Source organism: Fundulus heteroclitus, unplaced genomic scaffold (genome assembly GCF_011125445.2).
Source record: "Fundulus heteroclitus isolate FHET01 unplaced genomic scaffold, MU-UCD_Fhet_4.1 scaffold_279, whole genome shotgun sequence".
Lineage (NCBI taxonomy): Eukaryota > Metazoa > Chordata > Actinopteri > Cyprinodontiformes > Fundulidae > Fundulus > Fundulus heteroclitus.
Window position 1 is genome coordinate 60,929 of NW_023396688.1, and position 18,009 is coordinate 78,937.

The 18,009-nt window shown below is 40.3% G+C and overlaps 4 protein-coding genes across 4 annotated transcripts; all 4 read left to right on the forward strand.

Moving 5' to 3' along the window:
- Positions 1–68: 68 nt before the first annotated feature.
- Positions 69–2,956, forward strand: LOC105932653 (protocadherin gamma-A9). The gene has a single exon (XM_036130022.1). It carries the CDS (start codon positions 560–562, stop codon positions 2,672–2,674), a length of 2,115 nt encoding a protein of 704 aa, XP_035985915.1. The 5' UTR covers positions 69–559; the 3' UTR covers positions 2,675–2,956.
- Positions 2,957–4,749: 1,793 nt separating this feature from the next.
- Positions 4,750–8,895, forward strand: LOC110369103 (protocadherin gamma-A11). The gene has a single exon (XM_021321165.2). It carries the CDS (start codon positions 5,407–5,409, stop codon positions 7,864–7,866), a length of 2,460 nt encoding a protein of 819 aa, XP_021176840.2. The 5' UTR covers positions 4,750–5,406; the 3' UTR covers positions 7,867–8,895.
- Positions 8,896–9,089: 194 nt separating this feature from the next.
- Positions 9,090–11,637, forward strand: LOC118559345 (protocadherin beta-16-like). Its single transcript, XM_036130008.1, has one exon. It carries the CDS (start codon positions 9,169–9,171, stop codon positions 11,620–11,622), a length of 2,454 nt encoding a protein of 817 aa, XP_035985901.1. The 5' UTR covers positions 9,090–9,168; the 3' UTR covers positions 11,623–11,637.
- Positions 11,638–14,590: 2,953 nt separating this feature from the next.
- Positions 14,591–17,885, forward strand: LOC118559344 (protocadherin beta-16-like). The gene has a single exon (XM_036130007.1). The coding sequence runs from the start codon at positions 14,759–14,761 to the stop codon at positions 17,270–17,272; it is 2,514 nt and encodes an 837-aa protein (XP_035985900.1). The 5' UTR covers positions 14,591–14,758; the 3' UTR covers positions 17,273–17,885.
- Positions 17,886–18,009: the final 124 nt, after the last annotated feature.

Consider the following 18,009-nt stretch of genomic DNA (forward strand, 5'->3'; position numbering starts at 1 on the left):
TTTATTGTATTGAGTGCAGGTTCACTATGGTTGCTGCCTTTTACTGATCTGGTCAGTATGGCAATCTCCTCTGTTTATTTTAAATGGCTCTATATTTGTTTAGATAGTTTTACTGCAAAATATAACAAAACACAGAGAAGAAAAAATAGAGCAGGAGCCATATTAGAGTATTTGGTGTGATCCCTTTTCCATGTGTAAGTAGGTTGTAATAATTTCAGTGATGTAAATCCAGCAACACCAAAGGTTAGTGAAAAAAGGACGAATGCAGCTTGGATAGACTGAACTGCACAAATAGAGCAAGGTTTGTGCACACACATGTACAGAGATGAAGTTATTCTATTATATTGCTTTAGATGGTGCTGTTGCCTAAGCACATTGTTGGTGTGTTTTTTAAACCGTCTCCACCCGTCTCTGACAAGGAAAAAAGACGAAGATGGTGCCTTTTTACGCTCTCGGATTGGGATTGAGTGGTGGCTTTGTTTGTTTGTGAACGCTTTAAAGAAAAAATCGAAGGTGTATTTTGAGACAACTGAATTGCTTTTGGTTATATTTCTTCAAAATGGGTTATCTGATGCGCAGAGGCCCTCCGCTGATTTTGAGAATATCCATTTTGCCTTTCTGCCTCCTTGCTGCGGTGAGCGGCCAAATTCGCTATTCTATACCGGAGGAAATGAGGAAAGGACTGTTTGTTGGAGACGTTGCAAAGGACCTAGGCTTGGATATTAGAAGGTTGGTGTCCGGTCGAGCTCGACTCGTTATAGATGGTGAGCATCAATATGTCGCGCTGAACCAGAACAAAGGGCACATCGTTGTCAACGAGAGGATTGACAGAGAAAGCCTGTGCGCAAAAAAATCACCGTGCAGCTTTACTCTAGAAATTGTTCTCGAAGATCCACTCGAGTTGTTTTCTATCACAATTGAAATACAAGACGTGAACGATCACGCTCCTGTTTTTCCAGAAAATGAAATAAATTTAGAAATTAGTGAATCGACGCCCACCGGCACCGTTTTTCTCCTCGACAGCGCGGCTGATCCTGACGTGGGGATAAACTCGCTGCAAAGATATTCTTTAAAGGAAAACGAACATTTTGTTCTTAAGCAACATATTCGAGCCGATGGCAGTAAATACCCTGAAATGATGCTTCAAAGTAATTTGGACCGTGAGAAAGAAAGCAAACATACGCTGATATTGACGGCGGCTGATGGTGGGGAGCCGCAAAAATCAGGAACCGTAAAGATTCTCGTGTCTGTTTTAGATGCTAACGACAACGCGCCGATTTTCACGCAGACATCATATAAAGCCTCCGTTTTGGAAAATGTTTTACCGGGTACAGTTGTAACGAAAGTCAGTGCGGAAGACGCCGATCAAGGTTATAATGGCAACGTCACATATTTCTTCACCCACCAAAAGGATGATTCCTCGTGTCCTTTTGAGATTAATCCAAACAGTGGGGAGATTAAACGTACTGCTAAGCTCGATTATGAGAGTTATCCAAATTATGAAATAAATCTTCAAGCCAAAGACCCATGGGGGGTAGCAGGTGCAAGCAAATTATTAATTGAGGTAGCAGATGTAAATGACAACAGCCCCATCATCACAATGGCTTCATACTCAGGGAAGATTTCTGAAGATTCACCCCTTGGTACAGTGGTGGCTTTGATTAGTGTCCAAGATAAGGATTCGGGGAAAAATGGCCAGGTGCGATTAACTTTAGAGGAAAATCTACCATTTAATATTAAATTTTCCCTAAGAAATTATTACACTCTGGTGACAGATCAAATCCTCGACCGAGAAAAGCATTCTAAATACAACATCACTCTGTCTGCCACGGATGAGGGCATCCCTCCCTTATCTAGCAAAAAGGTTTTAGGTCTAGAAGTCACAGATGTTAATGACAACGCACCAGCATTTACCAAGGGTATTTATAACACTGAGATTGTGGAGAATAACCCTCCAGGAGTTTCTCTGTTGCAGATTTATGCAACAGATCCTGACCTCGGTCAGAATGCGCGTATATCGTATTATCTTATTGACAGTGGAATTAATGGAAATCCAGTTTCTAAATATTTTTCAATTATTACAGAAAGTGGAGTAATTCCGTTGTTGCATTCTTTTGACTATGAACAACTCAAGGAGTATAGAATACGTGTACAAGCACAGGATGGAGGCTCTCCTCCACTTCGCAGTAACGCAACAGTTATCATAGGCATCCAGGACCAGAACGACAACCCCCCTCAGGTTCTGTACCCGGTCCAGACTGGTGGCTCTGTGGTAGCTGAAATGGTTCCTCGTTCAGCAGATGTGGGCTACCTGGTGACTAAAGTGGTGGCTGTAGATGTGGACTCTGGACAGAACGCCTGGCTCTCCTATAAACTGCAGAAAGCCACAGACAGGGCGCTGTTTGAAGTGGGCTCACAGAATGGAGAAATAAGAACAATCTGTCAGGTGACCGATAAAGATGCTGTGAAACAGAGACTGACTGTGATAGTGGAGGACAACGGGCAGCCCTCTCGTTCAGCTACAGTCATTGTTAACGTGGCGGTGGCGGACAGCTTCCCTGAAGTGCTGTCCGAGTTCGCTGACTTTTCTCATGATAAGGAGTACAATGACAACCTGACTTTTTACCTGGTCTTGGCTCTGGCTGTGGTCTCCTTCCTCTTCATCACGTGTTGATTAAAAATCATCTATGAACAACAGTAACAGGTGAGTGGTTAAGTCATCTTGGGGTTCTGAGCTTTGGGTCCTGATGGGCAAATGTACTAGAAATTAATGAGTTTGACAGACGGTTTGGTTCCCGTCACAATAAAAGCAAAATAATGCTGCTTTAGAAGAGCAAAATGTACAGTAGTCACCCACATGGAACTTTGTGTTTGAGAAAGTGAGATCGTTTGAACTGAAAGTATTCGTACAAAACTAAAATGGTTTATAAAATTAATAAAATGCTGTATTTATTCACATGTTGTGTGTGCTTGTGATTATTATGTTTATGTACACTAAACTATGTACTTGTTGCCCCTTACTCAGAAAAATCCTAGGTCGGGCACGGCATTAAGTATTCCAATAAACTTGCTCTCTGTTCTTTTCAATTGATGTTATGCAACAAACTCATAAAGGAGTTCATGACTGACCGGTGCCTATGCAGCTGCTTTGCTGTCCTTGGTCCTGAAATGCTTCAGCACCTAAAAGTCAGCTTGCCTTTTTGTTTGACTCACTTGACTTTATTTAAAGGGGACTTCAGCTACAGTGGCAACTTGAAATAAAATATATAACATTTCTATAGTATGCTTTATTACTAAAGATTGGACCTATCCAGGTGTTTTCCAGTGACTAACATATTGTTAGAGACAGTTTTCTTTGTGTTTGAATCAATTTCATCTATTTGAAATTAGGACAGTTTATTTTGTTTTCGGTTTATGCCTGTATTGTATAAAAAAATAAAAAAAAGACAAGTATGCAGCCATCTGCTTTACACACAGCAAGCCTTTTCCGACTATGGCATCTTCCAACATTTTGAGTCGTCAGAAATATATGCATAGTTCTAATGTTTGGTGTGTTTTTAGAAGTAATGCATTGCTAACAGAAACGCTGGAGCAGCTTTTGGAGATTCAAGAATTTATTTTTACCCAACAAAGTTCTGCTGCCACCGGTTACCTTAAAAAGTCATATAATTAGTAAAATGTATTCCACCTGTGTGCAATCTAGGTCTCATGATCTGTCAGTATAAAGACCTTTTCTGAAAGGCCCCAGTTAGAACAGCTATGCATGCTGATGTTTTCTATATTTTTGTTCTACCTGTCGTTTGCTTCACAATAAAAACAAAAACAAAAAAAAAATATTCAAAGTTGTAGGCATGTTCTGGACATGAAAATGGTGCAAACTCTGAAACATTCTGTTAGATTCCAGGTTTTGATACACCAAAACAATATGAATAGTTGGGCGTGTTCGTGGCATGGCGTGTAGCGCCACCCTTATATAGAGGTCTTAATCCTCGACATGGTCAACCTGGGTTCGAATCCGACCCGGTCTTTTGCCGCATGCCCCCCCCCCCCCCCCCCCCCCCCCCCCCCCCTCCTTCCCTGTCAACCTACTTTCATAAAAAGCGAGCAACTAGAGCTACGAAAAATCCAAAATGTTTTTATACTTTTCAAGGCATTTAGATGACATCACTGTTATCGATGATGCTGAAATTCTCTTTTATTAAATCCAAAAAAAGTAAAAAACAAAGCTTTTATTAACGAAAAATTAACCTTTAACTTGAGTTAGAGACTCCAGAAAGAGTGACAATCAGTTTGGAGGAGCTGGTGGTCAGAACGTCTTGATAATGGACCCCAGTTCTACAGGAACCATGCAGCGGATACAGAGTGAGAAGAGCATCCTAGATGAACCTGACTCTCCTATAGAGGTTGAGTCATGCATTCTATTTTGCCATTTTAGCTCAAGTTAACTGAAGCACTGACCATGCACACACTACCACCAGTAGTGCCAAAAAAATTGGATAGTTTCATTTAATTTATTTATTGATTTATTTACACCAAGCTATGGAAAGGTGCATAAATTAGTGTGCAGTGCAATCTGTCATACCATCACCCTGCACAATGTAAAGTGACGTGCTGTAAACTAATTTTCATGAATTCAGGACTAGCTACATAAAAGGGGTCAGTCAGTGAGCATTTGTTTTTATAGTGCCTTTAAAAAAATCCAAAGATGACGAAACCCCTGTACAGCAAAGAGAAAATAAAAATAAACCAAAAAACGCCACACACAAAAAAAAGAATCAAATGAAAAAAGCATCTAAAATAAATAAAAAAATGTAGGAACACATTGAAGACAGACATAAACAGCACATAAAATGCGTGTCACGGTATCGTCAATTTGAACAAACGCATAAAAACGTAACTGCCTGATCTTCAAAGAGCGCAAATTGAGGGAAATATTTTTCCACATCCTGGGAGAAGCTAAAGAATGGTCACCCCACTGTTTGTACTTGTTATTCGAATAAAATCTTTGCCGTTTTTATAATTTAGACAAGGGAACAAAGATCAACATTATTACTAAAATTATATAGAGGAATATATACGTTTATGAGAAGTAAGAGTGTCGTTTTATTTGACAAATTCAAAAAGATTGTTAAACTCGTCAAGTCTCGTTTGATGTTTCTTTTTCAAGACTCTAAGCGACGCTGTTGGACAGTAAAATGTTTTCTGTGCGTTTCGTCACCGACTCATGTGTCCATAAAAATTATGCAGAGGAGGCGGCTCTCTTTATTTTGTTGCAGATTCAAAGGACTGGTTCTAACCGAGTGAACAGCAACAGAAGACCTGGAAAATCCAGTTTTATTACATAGAAGAATATAAATTTTAATTTTAAGCCACGGCTTTGGACAGTCTTTTTTTTGTCTTTTTGAAATGACGGGGCGCATAGGATGCGCTTCCATTGCAGGTATGAAATGGCGACTATTTTCCGTGCTGCAACGGCGGATGGGGCTGCTTGTTTTTTTGCTTTATTTGATGCACATGGCAGATGGACAGATTCGTTATTCTGTGCCAGAGGAAATGAAGAAGGGCTCTGTCATCGGTAATGTGGCGCAAGATCTTGGTTTGGATGTGAGAAGGCTTCGTTCTGGGCGCGCCCGCATTGTGACCGGAGAAAACGTTCACTACGCGGAGCTGAACGCAGACAAAGGGATCCTCGTTGTGAACGAAAGATTGGACCGAGAACGGCTTTGCGGAGATGTGACGCCCTGCAGCTTCAGCTTTGAATTAATTTTGGAAAACCCGATGGAACTGCACAGAATCACCGTGGAGGTTTTGGATATAAATGATCACGCTCCCGTCTTTCCGAGCAATGAACCAATCAGGTTTGAAGTGAGTGAATCAGCTGCCATCGGAGTTCAGTTTCCGCTGCAGACGGCAGAGGATTTAGATGTAGGCCAGAACGCGTTGAAAGATTATGTTTTATCACCAAACGACCATTTTATACTGAAGCAGCATGCAAATCCAGACGGAAGTAAAAATGTTGAAATTGTGCTACAGAAGCCTTTAGACAGAGAACAACGTCCCGATCTGCATTTAAAATTAATCGCAGTTGACGGAGGGACCCCCCAGAAATCTGGATCAGTGAATATTGACGTGACTGTATTAGACGCCAACGACAATATCCCGGTTTTTAACCAAACAGTTTATAAAGCAACTGTGGTAGAAAACACGGTTAAAGGCACAAGTGTTATTACTGTGAACGCAACGGACGCTGATAGTGGACCAAATGGGCTCATTACTTATAGTTTGTCTAAAACGAAAGGAAGTGCGGCAGACATTTTTAGCATTGATGATGGCGCGGGCACAATTTATGTTTCTGGTGAAATAGATTTTGAGAAACAGAAAAAATACGAGGTGCGAGTAGAAGCAAAAGATAAAGGTGGCTTAATTGGGACAAGTAAAGTTATAGTTGATGTTTTTGATATTAATGACAATGCTCCAGTAATAAGTGTGATGTCTTTTTCCAGCCCATTATTGGAAAATGCCCCTATTGGAACAACAGTTGCTATTTTGAACATAAAAGATGCTGACGCTGACAAAAATGGTCAAATTAAATGCTCTGTAGATGGAAAACTCCCTTTTACAATTAAATCCTCTTTAACAAACTATTACAATTTGGTCTTAGATCAAGAGTTAGATAGGGAATCTGTCCCAGATTTTAACATAACAATAAAAGCTACTGATTTCGGTTCTCCCCCTCTGTCTGCGTCAACAGAATTGCATCTTAAAATATCAGATGTTAATGACAATGCCCCTTTATTTGACAGAAGCAGTTATTCTGCACACATCATGGAAAACAATCCACCTGGCTATTCCATATTTGCTGTCAGTGCACGGGATTCTGACTGGAATCAAAATTCCAGAATCTCCTATTTTTTAGAGGACACGCAGGTCGGGGGCAATCCAGTTTCTGCTTATGTGTCTTTAAACTCTCAAACTGGTGTTCTTAGTGCAATTCGGTCATTTGATTATGAGCAAATAAAACAGTTTCAGCTTTTGGTGAAAGCACAGGATGGAGGCTCTCCTCCACTCAGCAGCAACGTGACTGTGAAAATCCTGATCCAGGACCAGAACGATAACCCTCCTCAGGTTCTGTACCCGGTCCAGACTGGTGGCTCTGTGGTGGCTGAAATGGTTCCTCGTTCAGCAGATGTGGGCTACCTGGTGACTAAAGTGGTGGCTGTAGATGTGGACTCTGGACAGAATGCCTGGCTCTCCTATAAACTGCAGAAAGCCACAGACAGGGCGCTGTTTGAAGTGGGCTCACAGAATGGAGAAATAAGAACAATCCGTCAGGTGACTGATAAAGATGCTGTGAAACAGAGACTGACTGTGATAGTGGAGGACAACGGGCAGCCCTCTCGTTCAGCTACAGTCATTGTTAATGTGGCAGTGGCGGACAGCTTCCCCGAAGTGCTGTCCGAGTTCACTGACTTTCCTCACGATAAGGAGTACAATGACAACCTGACTTTTTACCTGGTCTTGGCTCTGGCTGTGGTCTCCTTCCTCTTCATCACGTGTTTAGTGGTTATTATATCAGTCAAGATCTACAGATGGAGACAGTCTCGCATCCTGTATCACTCCAACCTCCCTGTGATTCCATATTATCCTCCACGTTACTCAGACACTTTGGGAACAGGGACTCTGCCACACGTGTACAACTACGAGGTGTGCAGGACCACTGACTCCAGAAAGAGTGACAATAAGTTTGGAGGAGCTGGTGGTCAGAACGTGTTGATAATGGACCCCAGTTCTACAGGAACCATGCAGCGGATACAGAGTGAGAAGAGTATCCTGGATGAACCTGACTCTCCTATAGAGGTTAGTTAAAAATTGGATCTTGTGTTCATATAATAATAGCTTAATTTTTGAAGTGTGATGCCGTTTTCAGCACTAAAGAAAGCTGTTACATTGGAAGCTCTCAAAATTGCTGTTTATATGTTTACTCGCACTGCTTCCATATGGTGGGTTGCAATTTAGTCTTAGGTATTGTTTTTGGTTTTAAATGGGAGTTACATATTTATCTGAATGTGGAGTGAGCAGTTATTATAGTATTTCAACATTTATATACGCAAGTCTCCGCTTTGAGTGTTTACATTTTTCATTGTTGGTAGTTGTAAGTAATAAAGCTCATTGTATGGTAACAAAGTTTAAATGTGTCTATTGTGGCGTGTGTGTAACATTTTAGAGCTTCTGATACCTCTGTTTTATTTCACATAATCCACATATTTATTTTCTAAGGTAATACAATTAAATTTCCTTTATTTGTCCAGTTAATATTTTGTGAAGTTATTATTTTTTATTGGACACTAACAAGTTGTGAGTTTAAGTGAAGTTTTAAATAAGTTATATGATTTTTATTGTTTGCACCTAGTGGTTTTTGGCTCCAGTTCCTACGGGACCAGTGCGCATAGACAGAATGAGACCTCTGAGCTTCATGTGCTGTGATTTTATATATGATATTCTGTCCTTAAAGTGAAAGAAAGAAAGTGACTGGATAAGCTACTAGACAACAGTAAAGGGACATGTAAGCATTAGAAAATTGTCTTTTTGGCGCTCTGAAAATGTCCTCCTCCTGGTAAATGCTCTCTTACAGCGCATATGTGACACCCCAGTACAGGGGAATAATGAAAAAACCGACACAGACCAAATGATAATACAAAACCATATTATTTTGCTCATGTTTACTTTCTCTTTTTCTGAAACTGTTTTATAACCATTACACACAGGGATCCTAAAAATATAAGTTTTTTCACGAAAAACGGTAAAAGATTGATTGATTTTTATTTAGTGATTGGACTTTGTTTTAAAGGTGATCTGTCTCCTTCGTCATTACAACTCAACATTTGTACACCCCATTTTGTACTCTAAGGGACGCTGCTGGTCAACATAACATATAGTGCTGCATTTTTTTTTTCTCATTCTCCTCCCTTCGTTATTTGCCCTATCAGGCGAAAGGAGACGCTTTGCTTCGTCAGAGCTATTATACGAGGAAAAGAGACGTTTCCAGTCAGACGCAGGAAGGAAATCTAAATAGCAATGTGTCTTGCCTGCTGTGGTATATAGTTGCTGTTTGAATAGAAGTGTGTAGGTTGATATAAATCATATATTTCTAATCGTTTTCTTCTAAATATGGCTCGTGGAATATCACATCACCCTGGATGCACAACATGGCGCCATGGCTTCGGACATAATTTGCTGCGTTATTTTTTCCTTTGTCACCTCGTCTTTTTTGTTACGGGACATATCAGATATTCGATCCCAGAGGAGATGAGGAAAGGCTCCCTGATCGGTAATGTCGCACAGGACCTTGGCTTGGATCTGAAAAGGCTCCGTTCTGGGCGGGCCCGCATCGTGAGCGCTGAGAGCGTCCAGTACGTCGAGCTGAAGGCAGACAAAGGGATTTTAGCAGTGAAGGAGAGAATCGACCGGGAGCAGCTTTGCGGCGGCACAACGCCGTGCAGTTTCAGCTTTGAGATGATTCTAGAAAATCCTATGGAGCTGCATCAAATTACGGTCGAGATTACGGATATTAATGATCATTCGCCCACGTTCAAAAGAGATAGCATGCATTTTGAAATAAGCGAAAGTGCCGCTACCGGTGCTCGTTTCTCCTTGATAAGTGCGGAGGACCTAGATGTGGGTGTGAACGGACTGAAAGATTATTTCTTGAGCGATAGTGATCATTTTATCCTTAAACAACATTCGCATGCGGAAGGGAAGAAATACGCAGAGATGGTGCTTGAGAAGCCTTTAGACCGAGAAACAAACCCTAATCTGTCTTTGAAACTGATCGCTGTGGATGGAGGAACTCCTCAGAGATCTGGTACTGTAAATATTAATGTCGTTGTTCTTGATGTCAACGATAATGCACCTGTTTTCAATCAGTCTGAGTACAAAGTTGTTGTCACAGAAATGTCTCCTAAAGAAACTTATGTTACGACCGTTAATGCAAGTGATGCGGATTTTGGTTCAAACGGTGTTGTATCATATCATTTCTCAGACCTTGACAGTGCTCTAAGTGATTTGTTTATGATTGAAGAAAAGACAGGAAACATTTACGTGAAAGGTGATATTGATTATGAAAAGGATAAAAAGTACGAACTCAGAATTGATGCAAAGGATCAGGGAGGGTTGACAGATTCTAGCAAAGTGATAATTGATGTAGGAGATGTAAATGATAACGCTCCTGTCATAAGCGTGATGTCATTCACCAGTCCTGTGTCAGAGGACTCTCCTCCTGGAACAACTATTGGGATTATCAATGTAAAAGACCTGGATTCAGGTGATAACGGACAGGTGAGCTGTAAAATTGAAGGTAGTGCTCATTTTAAGATCATGTCCAATCTAAAAAATTATTATACTCTGATAACTGATTCTGTATTAGATCGTGAAAGTGTTGCAGAGTACAACATCACTGTTGTTGCTACAGACAACGGAGCACCTCCTCTCTCAGCTAAAAGAATCTTTAATTTGAAAGTGTCTGATGTGAATGACAATGCTCCAGTTTTTTCAGAGCGGGTTTACAGAGGATTTATTACAGAGAATAACTCCCCTGGTGTCTCTGTCCTTGCTCTGAAAACCAAAGATCCTGATGAGAACCAAAATGCTCGAATATCATATATTTTGGAGGGCAAAAATATCGCTGGCTCGTCAGTTTCTGAATTTGTTTCTGTTAATTCAGAAAGTGGAGTCATTCAAGCAGTGCGATCATTTGATTATGAACAAATTAAAGAATTAGTTTTTGTTGTAAAAGCACAGGATGGAGGCTCTCCTCCACTCAGCAGCAACGTCACTGTGGAAATCCTGATCCAGGACCAGAATGACAACCCTCCTCAGGTTCTGTACCCGGTCCAGACTGGTGGCTCTGTGGTAGCTGAAATGGTGCCTCGTTCAGCAGATGTGGGCTACCTGGTGACTAAAGTGGTGGCTGTAGATGTGGACTCTGGACAGAACGCCTGGCTCTCCTATAAACTGCAGAAAGCCACAGACAGGGCGCTGTTTGAAGTGGGCTCACAGAATGGAGAAATAAGAACAATCCGTCAGGTGACTGATAAAGATGCTGTGAAACAGAGACTGACTGTGATAGTGGAGGACAACGGGCAGCCCTCTCGTTCAGCTACAGTCATTGTTAACGTGGCGGTGGCGGACAGCTTCCCTGAAGTGCTGTCCGAGTTCACTGACTTTCCTCACGATAAGGAGTACAATGACAACCTGACTTTTTACCTGGTCTTGGCTCTGGCTGTGGTCTCCTTCCTCTTCATCACGTGTTTAGTGGTTATTATATCAGTCAAGATCTACAGATGGAGACAGTCTCGCATCCTGTATCACTCCAACCTCCCTGTGATTCCATATTATCCTCCACGTTACTCAGACACTTTGGGAACAGGGACTCTGCCACACGTGTACAACTACGAGGTGTGCAGGACCACTGACTCCAGAAAGAGTGACAATAAGTTTGGAGGAGCTGGTGGTCAGAACGTGTTGATAATGGACCCCAGTTCTACAGGAACCATGCAGCGGATACAGAGTGAGAAGAGCATCCTGGATGAACCTGACTCTCCTCTAGAGGTGAGACAAAATTAAAATTGATCTAAAGTTCTTCTCTTTCCTTTCTCTGACTTTGTGTAATTTTTGTTTGAAGTATGCGGTAAACGTTCTTCAACACCATGGAAAGCGCCTTATGTAGCATCACTTGGCAAAAAAATTCACAAAAATTGTTACCAGTTGATATTTTGTGGTATTTGGTCAGGACGCGTTTGAATTTATAAAAAGAGTATAAAATGGTAGCAACGCTTATTCACCAGTGGTTGATCTGACAAACACAGTTAAGCACTTTTAAAAACCAGTCCCTTTCCTTGTTTGTAGAATAGTTGGCATTTTGTATATTTTAATGGTTGTTTGGTTATTGTTGGCTCTCTTGTCCACTGCCATGTGTGCTGTTGCTGCCTTCCTTAGCCAGGTCACCCTTGTCAAAGAGGTTTTGGTCTTAACAAGTCCTTTGTCTGCATAAAAAAGGTTAATTGAAAAAAATATTTTACACCAATTTGTATAATTTCTCAATTACGGATGGGGTTTCTCATGTTATATGCCATTGTATTGGTATCACTATCTTTTTTTATTTATTTTTTACTAATTATAGTGTACATATTCCATCATTCCTATTCTGATCATGTAAAATGTGATCAATCATTTTTAAATACTCTGTAAGTTAGTGAGACATTGTGGCTGTTTTCATGTCCTGAGTTTAGCTTTATAAATCTAGTTTCTCACATAGAGCCCATGGACAGTTTCGCACATTTTTTCTTTGAGGAAGTTTGTGGTTTGGCTTTAATTCTTACAGCCTGGCAAAACTCTTTGGCATTGTGCTATTGACAAGTTTTGTTCACCTTTTCCATTTGCTGAACTGAAAAGTTTGTGTTTCTTAAAGTAACATTTATATTTTTGTCATGATTTGGAGGTGTCTGGGTATGGTTTTGATTTAGATTTGTGTTGTCATTATTATTTATGTTCTATAGGTCTTGCAATATTCCGTTATTGTTTTTTGCCGTCAGGGTTTGCCATAGATTTCACTGCTTTTTAATGTTTTAAATGTGTTAGATGGTTTTCCTCATTGCTGCATTTTTTTTTACTTTTGCCTTCTAGTTAATTCTTACATTAGTTTGCCCTTAGAGTTTTGTGTTTATGTTTTCAGTCAGAGTTTGTCCTTGTATTTCTATTAAGCTCCATTCATACTTATTTCAGCCTGCACCCTCTACCATAGCTCCAGTCATTTTACCTCATTCAAATCACCTGCTGCTGGTAATTCGGTTCAATCATGTCACCTGGGACTCTGCTTTATTTATTCCTGCCTCCCACAGCCACTCGCTGTCAGATCCTCAGAAAGCCTTCGTGTGAGCAAACCTTCCAGCATTTCTTGTCTCACTGCCTGTTTTGACCCTAGTTTGAAGTTTTTGGATTTCCCTTGTTAGCCTTGCCCCTGATGGACAGCTCATCGGCCCTGTTAGTCTGGACATTTTCTGCCCACATCTATTTTTTCTTTATTTGTTTTATTTTTAAAATAAACCTTTTAAGCTCAACTCCGTGTCTAGCTTGAATATCAGGTTCTCTGATCTGCTATTTATTACATTTTGTGGAATACCACAGCTAGTGATGGGTCCGGCAACACCGATGCGTCGGCGCATGTGTCGGTCTCATAGAGCGAAACCCGTGTCGATGTGTGTATTGCTACGGAAAAGTCACGTGACCGATACAGGAACTGTTTCGGTCACGTGACCAATACAGCACCTGTTTCGAACTGACTGACGCGCCAAACTGTTTCTGTTCCCTCTAAGCTGCACGCGTGTGCATTCGCGCACAGTAGCGCGCACAGCAGAGCTATGCTGCGCAGTAAATAAAATCCAAGCTGAACTGTAAACAAAATAACAGTTAATAATGGTTAATTTTTAACTATTTTGCAACTCTGGTGTGATGGTGTTGTACCACAGTCTCGCTCTGTGAGCGCCAGGTGCTGATCGGAGCGCACCACTGATGGATGGGTTCTGCAACGCTTTTTTGGTTGGGCGGGTTGCGCTGTGCGTCTTTGTTCTACTTCTGAGCGTCGTTTCAGAAAAAAAAAAACGGCTGATCTACACTGAGTAGAAAGTTGCTACTCTGAGTAGTTCTTCCTCCCTTTGTCATACTCAGCATGTCCGATTTCAGAACAGATGATATCAGTCAGGTAACTAAACACAGCGCCCGATCAACCATTTGTAAAAAAATAAAAAAGCCAGTCCACAAGCATCCTCCTTCACATTATTTATTGACTGTATCAAAAAAACAAAAACAAATATATGTTTAATTCAAATGAAAATATAAAATAATACAATGCAACATACAATGATTTAAATTGTATTGTGTATGCTTGGTCATCAAATCAGTGTCAGTTAACTCTGTCAACCAGGTTGCCTGTAGGGATTTTTAAGGTCCAGCAGGTGTCAGTATTCAGTGACACAGTATCGGCACAGTATCAATACAGAGTTGCAATGTGCCGAAACGTTTCATGACGCCTCATCGACCCATCACTAACCACAGCATATCAATGATCAAAGATAAATTAAAACATAAAGCTTCTGTGTTGTTTTAATGTATTTATACACTTCATTTTTTATGTATTTTATCTAAGTGAATTCTTCTCCGTTATGTTAAATTAAAAACATAAATTATTTATTAATACCATTTTCAGCTGATCAAAACAAGCTGTTCTTCATCGAAATAATGGCAACATATTTCAGGTGATCTTCTTTCTAATTATTATTATTATTATTATTATTATTATTATTATTATTATTATTATTATTATTATTATTATAATAATAATAATAATAATAATAATAATAATAATAATAATGATAATTAAGGAGTAATCAGTCAGTTGCACTTTTAAAAGTCTTAACTTTACCTTGGTGAGGCTGATTGTGGACTCTAAGTGACGCTGTTGGTTAATACATATCCTATGGACATTACATCACATTCTCCTCCCTTATTACTGTGGCCAATCGGGGGAAAGCATTTTCCCTTCATCTGCGCTGATATCACAGCTTTACAGACACTACAAGGCAGAAATCAGAAGGAACATTTAAAAGTTATATGCCTAATCTCTGGATTTATTTTAGTTATTTTCGAAAAAAAACACTTTGATCGTCTTAAAATATAATTTTTAAGTGCTTGTTTTTTTTCGGTCATGGCTTGTGAAATAGGATCGCAGAGCGGATGGATAAAATGGCGCTTTGGCTTCGGACAGAATTTGCTGCGTTATTTTTTCCTTTGTCACTTCGTCTTTTTTGTTACGGGACATATCAGATATTCGATCCCAGAGGAGATGAGGAAAGGCTCCCCGATCGGTAATGTCGCACAGGACCTTGGCTTGGATCTGAAAAGGCTCCGTTCTGGGCGGGCCCGCATCGTGAGCGCTGAGAGCGTCCAGTACGTCGAGCTGAAGGCAGACAAAGGGATTTTAGCAGTGAAGGAGAGAATCGACCGGGAGCAGCTTTGCGGCGGCACATCGCCGTGCAGTTTCAGCTTTGAGATGATTCTAGAAAATCCTATGGAGATGCATCAAATTACGGTCGAGATTACAGATGTTAATGATCATTCGCCCACGTTTAAAAGGGATAGTATGCATTTTGAAATAAGCGAGAGTGCCGCAAATGGTGCTCGTTTCCCATTGGCGACTGCAGAGGACCTAGATGTGGGTGTGAACGGACTCAAAGAATATTTATTGAGTGAAAATGAACATTTTGCTATAAAGCAACATTCAAATGCAGACGGAAAGAAATATGCAGAGATGGTGCTACAGAAGCCTTTAGATAGAGAGACAAATCCAAATCTCTCTCTAAAACTGATCGCTGTGGATGGAGGAACTCCTCAGAGATCTGGTACTGTAAATATTAATGTTGTTGTTCTTGATGTGAACGATAACGCACCTGTATTTAATCAGACATTTTACAAAGCCACAGTGATAGAAAACACTCTTAAAAACACTTACGTTACCACAGTAAATGCCAGTGATGCAGATTTTGGATCAAACAATATTGTGACATATTATTTTTCAGATCTTAGTAGCGCTCTTGGAGATTTATTTAAGATTGATGAAAAAAGCGGTGTCATTTTAACTGCGGGGCCTATTGATTTTGAAAAAGATAAGAAGTTTGAGCTTCAGATCCATGCAAAGGATCAAGGAGGCTTGACAGATTCCTGCAAAGTAATAATTGATGTAGGAGATGTAAATGATAACGCTCCTGTCATAAGCGTGATGTCATTCACCAGTCCCGTGTCAGAGGACTCTCCTCCTGAAACAACTATTGCCATTTTTAATGTAAAAGACATGGATTCAGGTGATAACGGACAAGTGAGCTGTAAAATAGAAGGAACTGTGCCTTTTAAGATCAAGTCCAACCTAAAAAATTATTATACTCTGATAACTGATTCTGTATTAGATCGGGAAAGCGTTTCAGAGTATAACATTACTGTTGTTGCTACAGACAACGGAGCACCTCCTCTCTCAGCTAAAAGAATCTTTAATTTGAAAGTGTCTGATGTGAATGACAATGCTCCAGTCTTTTCAGAACGTGTTTACAGAGGATTTATTACAGAGAATAACTCCCCTGGCGTCTCTGTCATTGCTCTGAAAACCAAAGATCCTGATGAGAACCAAAACGCTCGAATATCATATATCTTGGAGGGCAAAAGTATCGCTGGCTCATCAGTTTCTGAATATGTTTCTGTAAATGCAGAAAGTGGAGTCATACAGGCAGTGCGCTCATTTGATTATGAACAAATTAAAGAATTGGTTTTCATTGTAAAAGCGCAGGATGGAGGCTCTCCTCCACTCAGCAGCAACGTGACTGTGAAAATCCTGATCCAGGACCAGAACGATAACCCTCCTCAGGTTCTGTACCCAGTCCAGACTGGTGGCTCTGTGGTAGCTGAAATGGTGCCTCGTTCAGCAGATGTGGGCTACCTGGTGACTAAAGTGGTGGCTGTAGATGTGGACTCTGGACAGAACGCCTGGCTCTCCTATAAACTGCAGAAAGCCACAGACAGGGCGCTGTTTGAAGTGGGATCACAGAATGGAGAAATAAGAACAATCCGTCAGGTGACTGATAAAGATGCTGTGAAACAGAGACTGACTGTGATAGTGGAGGACAACGGGCAGCCCTCTCGTTCAGCTACAGTCATTGTTAACGTGGCGGTGGCGGACAGCTTCCCTGAAGTGCTGTCCGAGTTCACTGACTTTCCTCACGATAAGGAGTACAATAACAACCTGACTTTTTACTTGGTCTTGGCTCTGGCTGTGGTCTCCTTCCTCTTCATCACGTGTTTAGTGGTTATTATATCAGTCAAGATCTACAGATGGAGACAGTCTCGCATCCTGTATCACTCCAACCTCCCTGTGATTCCATATTATCCTCCACGTTACTCAGACACTTTGGGAACAGGGACTCTGCCACACGTGTACAACTACGAGGTTTGCAGGACCACTGACTCCAGAAAGAGTGACAATAAGTTTGGAGGAGCTGGTGGTCAGAACGTGTTGATAATGGACCCCAGTTCTACAGGAACCATGCAGCGGATACAGAGTGAGAAGAGCATCCTGGATGAACCTGACTCCCCTTTAGAGGTAAAAAAAACTAAATCTAAATTGGTATTACATTCTTTTCTCTATCATTTGTTCTACATTTTGTCATTTTTATAGCGCGTTTGCAGCGATTGTTCTTCAGCACCATGGAAAGCACCTTATTTAGCATCAGTTTGAAAAGAATTTCCCGAAAAGAGTTATCAGTTCCTGTTCCGTGGTCTTTGATTAGGAGGCGTTTGAAGTTATTGATGTTTTGATGAATTTGTGATGTTTAGATCTTCTTTGTACCCATGAAATAAGTAATACAAGTAAAGTGGAGCATCAACTCATCTCGTCAACTCTAGAGCATCTGATTTTACTTTCTTTGACAATTGTTTTTATTACTGCTACGTCCTTGTCTGTTTAATATAATATTAGAAACATATTTTCACCAGCTGTTGATCTGTCAAAGATATTTCATTAGTTTTCAACACTAATCTCTTAATATTTATTAAATTGCTCACACTTTATATTATTTTCATGATTGTTTGGTTATGGTAGACTCTCTTGTACACGGTCATGTGTGCTGCTGTCCTTAATGGCAAGGTCACCCTTGTCAGAGGTTTTATATTCAGTGAATCCTTTATCTTTTTAAATATAGGTTAATCAAAAATGTATTTACACCATAATAAATATTTTTTTAATACATAAGCGATTTGTAACAGTAAATGCCATTGTAGCTGTATCACGCTGTTATTTTTTGACAAATTATAATATACATAGTGCATTGTCCTTATTCTGATCACGTAAAATTTAATACATTTTTAAATACTCTCTTCTGTAAGTTAATGAGACACTATGGCTATTTTCATGTT

Excerpts from the sequence above, each read along its gene's own strand:
- LOC118559344 (XM_036130007.1), top strand. The coding sequence starts at position 14,759 with ATGGCTTGTGAAATAGGATCGCAGAGCGGATGGATAAAATGGCGCTTT.
- LOC105932653 (XM_036130022.1), top strand. The coding sequence starts at position 560 with ATGGGTTATCTGATGCGCAGAGGCCCTCCGCTGATTTTGAGAATATCC.
- LOC118559345 (XM_036130008.1), top strand. The coding sequence starts at position 9,169 with ATGGCTCGTGGAATATCACATCACCCTGGATGCACAACATGGCGCCAT.
- LOC110369103 (XM_021321165.2), top strand. The coding sequence starts at position 5,407 with ATGACGGGGCGCATAGGATGCGCTTCCATTGCAGGTATGAAATGGCGA.